Below are 4,888 nucleotides of genomic sequence, written 5' to 3' on the forward strand. Positions count from 1 at the left end.
ATTTTCTTCAGTTCCTCCCAGAATGATTTTTTTAATTCAGTTTTGGACAATCGTTCTTTTTCTGCTTTTTTTGAGGGGACCTCGTTCCACCAGGAAAAGAAAATATAAAAAAAAAAAACAGAGGACCATCCATACTCCAACTTCTGGAGTATGGCGCGGACGTCACAGGTCAGGTGATGAATGACCTGCGCGCGCGCAATAAAAGGACACATGGGGGTCAGAGGTTAAGCCACATTAATGTTCTTTACGGTAGGGAAAAGGGGAAGGGGAGTGTATGTGAAGGGGGTATGTGGGAAGGAAGGGGTAAAAAGGGGAAAGGCGAAAATGGAAGGAGGAGAAACAAAAAAACACCCAGTTATCATCGCAAGCCTCGAACGGGGCGTAGATCAGTTCGCAATGCTACCCCACGGCTCGGATGATCAGAAAATAAAAATCAAAATCAACGGAGAATGCAGATGGACTCAGACGGCTCGCGCTTGCAATGCTAGTTATAGAGAAAGGGACAAGCTAAATGCAACTTGGTTTACCCAAGGGATGATATGCGGAACACAAGGACATGGGTATGCAATTTTTGGACAAGGAAACAAAGCGGGGAATAGAAGGATTCGAATTCAAAAAGAGCCCAGTCCGGTCGGTATGGACAACTGGGGAACCATGCAAAATGGTCGATAGATGACAGTGAACCAGATTGGCAACTATGGCACAGGATGCAGAGTACATCGTATCTAGGTATCGAGCAATATGTGGGTATATTATTGACGAGAATGTCCCCAAATGACGGCGTCTACTTCAGTAACCGGTGCTGAATGACATCTGGGGCTGGAGGAATTGTTGAGGGTAGCTCGCCTCCTGCGTGTATGCGTGCGTGAATTGCATGCTGGACGGGGGTGTCGGCGACGGTGAGCAGGCACTAGTCGCCGGGACCCCCTTGGCGAAGGTGGTGTTACCGCCGTTGGCAAAAGCCTCGTTTTCGGGTGTGATGGGCGGTGTGATATAGCCGTGCGCCATCGCCGACTGGGTGGTCTTTTGCGGCGTGGCCAGCCCGATCTCGCCCTCGAAGGGCTTAGACTCGGACTGGGCGACGTCCGTCGGCGGGCTGGGTGGCGTGTAGCTCGCGATCGAGGCTTGGCGGGCTAGGAACTGCTCCAGAACCTTGGATACACGGGAGTAGTGAGCCGAGGAGTACTTCCTGGACAGGACCTGGGAGGGTTGGTGAAGCTGCTGCGACAACCCCACGAGAGTCATCGAATCGTATTGGGACGCCCACTCGGTGTGGCGTGGCTGAGTCCGGTTCAAGATGCACCGCGCGAGAGCGAGGGAGGCCCGGGCAAGGTCCGACGACGGCTTGGAGACGAACTCCCGGTGGAACAGCGAGATCTCCGAGATGTACAAAGCCAAGTGCTCGACTTCGGCATCGTACGGAGTGTCCATCACAGCAAGTTGCAGGAAGCCGTCTACAGTCGGGTGTCCGATGGTCCAGCCCAGAGTCTGCAGAACATGCCACTCCATTTGAATGAACATGTCGTCGTCATAAAGCGAACAGCACATCGACTTCAGTTCCTTGATGGTAGGCACGCGGTCCTTTTTGTCGCCATACTTCGCTGCGATGAGGAGCGCAGCGCACCCAACCAACTGGTAATGTCTCTTGTAGACGACACGCTTGGAGCAGTAGCGGTCGAGCAGGTTGATGGTCAGGAACAGCGTCGACGGTAGCAGCTGGAACGCGGTATGGGCTTCAATCAGAAAATCAAGAAGATACGGGCGCATGAACCACTGGATCTCAGTTTGGATATCGATTGACTCAACGTCGGGAAGGGTAGCGGCCTATAGTAGATTGTGATTAGCTGAGGTCATGCCCGATCCAGGGCACGCAAAGGTAACCAACATCCATGTCCAGCATGTGCGCCAAAATGTCATCACGGAACTCCTCGCTGGCAATCTTGGACAGCTCGTCCGCGATGGCATACTGACGCTCGCGGGCGATCAGCTTTGCGTGTTCCTTGGGATCCATGCGAGGCGCCGGGAAGTCGTCATAAGACTCGACAAAAAAGGTGTCACAGGGCTGATAGCTAGAGGTAGGACGCTTCTGGTAAGCCATAATGCCGGGCTGGTATTAATGATGGACCGGAGTGGTGTGTTAAAGAGTGGAACTGATAAACGTGTCGATCAGGAAACGACGGAGTTGAGAGAATGACAGTCGCCGAATATCGGGGATTAATGAGTGGAATTAGTTGGAAATATTAAGGAATGGCCAGTAGAGACAATAGTCTGGGTACTGGAAAGGTGGCGGATGAGCAGACAACTGGTAGGGAGGCTTTGTTGGCCGGAGCTAAATGAATGTAAGATTAGTATAAGTTAATATTAATATTAAATATTAGGCGAGTGTGCAAAAGAGCGGCAGGTGCAAAGGACGGTGAAGTAAATATAGAGGTTAAGGAAAGGTTTGAAGGTGGAAAGGAAGGTCCAAAAAGATCGAGGGTGAAGAAGGGGATTCCCTGGGGATAAAGAATACTAACCCAGATAAAGGCCTTCGGGCAGAGGGCACGATGCAACCCTTACCGTGACGGCGTGTCTGGCATCTAGGAAGGCTCAAAGGCACAGGAATGATCCGTTGAGATGGACTCTGTAGGATACCAGTCCGAAAGGCCAAGTACGAGTGAACGTCTTCGCCCTAGGAACCGGTGCTTGCTAGCAAGCCTGGGTGTGTACTCCGGAATGTGGAACAGGAGTACAGGCACGAACCCTATGAAGGGGTGGGGAGATCGTCAGGGGGGGGGATCAAGTGCAAAAAGAACGACCACAACGTACAGTTGGCAATCCAATGTCTTGCGTCCGTTCCTGTACAGGACTGGAATGGTGTTGCGATGAGAGAAGCGCTTAAAGAGCCAAAATCCACATTAAAAGGAGTGAGGCTAAATGGAGGCCAAATGAGATATTAATCAAAACCTATTTCCTGAAACAAGGGCAAGAGACGTTAGCCATCATCCTTATCCAACGATCACATCCGTCGCCTTCGCCTTCAATTTCATTTCGCCTTCGAGTGGGATTGCAATGGCAGACTTGTTGGAAGTCTGCCGCTGTATGAAGTTCGGATCGTCCCCGTCAAGTATGCACAAGCTGTCCTACGCATTCTTCCCCAGAGCACATGAGGGTACCCCTTGATCCATTTGAGTGCTAGAGAAAAGGGGATCCTCTCCCTGAAGTGACATGGGACGTTGAATAAATCAGGCTTGCGGAGAGAACATGCATTCGAGATCCGGCACGTATTTCTTCCACCCAATTCAACGAGCCACGATCCACGGAATCCTGCCACGATGCAAGTGGATTGCCTCGATCCCCCTTCACCCATCAAATGTATTCATGGCAGCCTCCCAGTATATGGTTGTGTTCATCTTGTTCTCGGGGTTTCTCGAGTTCTCGACAAATAGGAGTGTTCGGGGAATTGAACCGGGCAATTGGTGACTTCACTCGCATTGGTCTTGTCGAATATTCGCCATTCACTTCCAGGGAGATTCGCCGACTTCGATTCGACTTAGGGCCGGCGGTAGGTTGAACTACCCGCTTGACGCTCTTTCATCCGACATGCAATTGCAACCACCGCACTCCAGCAGGGGAAATAGGGGGTCAAGGGAGAACAAAAAAAAGGGCTCTCTCACCTCCCAAAGGATCACAACCAAGAGATCATGTACAGAAAGCGTCGAAGAAAAGAACAAAAAGGAACCCTTCTCTTCGCTCTTCTAACCGGCAGGAGCTGAATCAGGGGAATCGAACCGTCGGATCGGGGGACCGGCAGTCAGACAAGGAGGGGGGGTCGCCGTTTGAGTTAACAAACGTCGAAAGGGCAGGACGTCGAAGCAGGAGCTGACGGACACGGCTCGACTGAAGAGGTGGTGCAGCTGGCTGAAGACGAAGTCGACTGTTATAAGACAGTCAACGGTATCTCTGCCGGTAGACCAGTCTCGGGGAACTCTCCAAAGGAATTGGCGGGTGGCAAGAAAAGGGGGGGGGGGAGGGGAAGGAAGGGAGAGGAGGTGAAGATAAAGAGGAATTAGGAGGAGAGAAAAGTGAGGAGGAGCTGCTCTCTCTCCAGGCGGGTGTAGTAGAAGAAAAGAAAAAGAGAGAAACAGATGGGACGAGGACCGGAGATAGAAGTCTCGAGAGGATCGCTGCAGGTTAGCTCGCCCACAGTGTATCGTAAACCATGACGCTTTTCCCGTATAGAGCGTGGTAATGTAGGTAATGGTATCTATCGCGTACCGAGGCCGGGGGGGGATGAGGGGGGGAAGTGGTAAGCGTATGGTCTGGTTTCGGTTTCACCCCGTTTCAACGATACCTCACCCGCGGGCGCAGCGTTGGCTGCTGCTGTCTCTCACTCTCTTCCGCCCGCCCTGACTTACATACGCAGATCCGATGCCACAGCTCATCTGCACCCCCTGGGATCGCGTTCAAAGGTACGGAGCAGAGAGGGCTTGTGAAACAGACTGGAGTGGCTACAAGCTACGTCTTCTGCTACCAGAACTCCCTCCCACCTCCCAACCTCTGAGTTGTGGAACAGGCGTGTAGGAGGCCGCCGGGCGCAGGCGTATCTTACTGGATCATACAGAGAGTCGAGTGAAACTGGGCTGTCCATTAAACCAGAATCACCGCCAGAGACTCCCTCCTCCTCCTTTTACAATTTACACAGTACCTTAGATACTGCCGTCCGTTCGGGACTCGAGTAGGCCTTCCACACTAACGCGGCCTGAGCCCGGAGGAGCGGCCCTTACTGTAAAAAGGGAAAGTCTAATACCCTAGCAGCGATAGTACCGACAGGTACATACATACTGTAAGGCAAAGGTATCTATCTAGTTCTTTGCACCCTCACAAGTTCTGGATGTGGTACTGCGGG

General features: G+C 52.1%; 1 protein-coding gene across 1 annotated transcript; it reads right to left on the bottom strand.

Annotated features, from left to right (window-relative positions):
- Positions 1–730: 730 nt before the first annotated feature.
- Positions 731–2,326, bottom strand: BO70DRAFT_87377 (G1/S-specific cyclin). Its single transcript, XM_025548804.1, has 2 exons — positions 1,886–2,326; positions 731–1,824 (listed from the first exon to the last, which is right to left on the bottom strand). Exons 1-2 carry the CDS (start codon positions 2,096–2,098, stop codon positions 790–792), a joined length of 1,248 nt encoding a protein of 415 aa, XP_025403628.1. The 5' UTR covers positions 2,099–2,326; the 3' UTR covers positions 731–789.
- Between the last annotated feature and the right edge of the window lie 2,562 nt (positions 2,327–4,888).

The sequence above is a fragment of the Aspergillus heteromorphus genome (assembly GCF_003184545.1).
Source record: "Aspergillus heteromorphus CBS 117.55 chromosome Unknown BO70scaffold_2, whole genome shotgun sequence".
NCBI lineage: Eukaryota > Fungi > Ascomycota > Eurotiomycetes > Eurotiales > Aspergillaceae > Aspergillus > Aspergillus heteromorphus.

Bases quoted from the DNA above. Each gene is read 5' to 3' on its own strand.
- BO70DRAFT_87377 (XM_025548804.1), bottom strand. From the start codon at position 2,098: ATGGCTTACCAGAAGCGTCCTACCTCTAGCTATCAGCCCTGTGACACC. The intron at 1,825-1,885 runs GTTGGTTACCTT...AATCTACTATAG, and splicing joins CGCACATGCTGGACATGGAT to GCCGCTACCCTTCCCGACGT.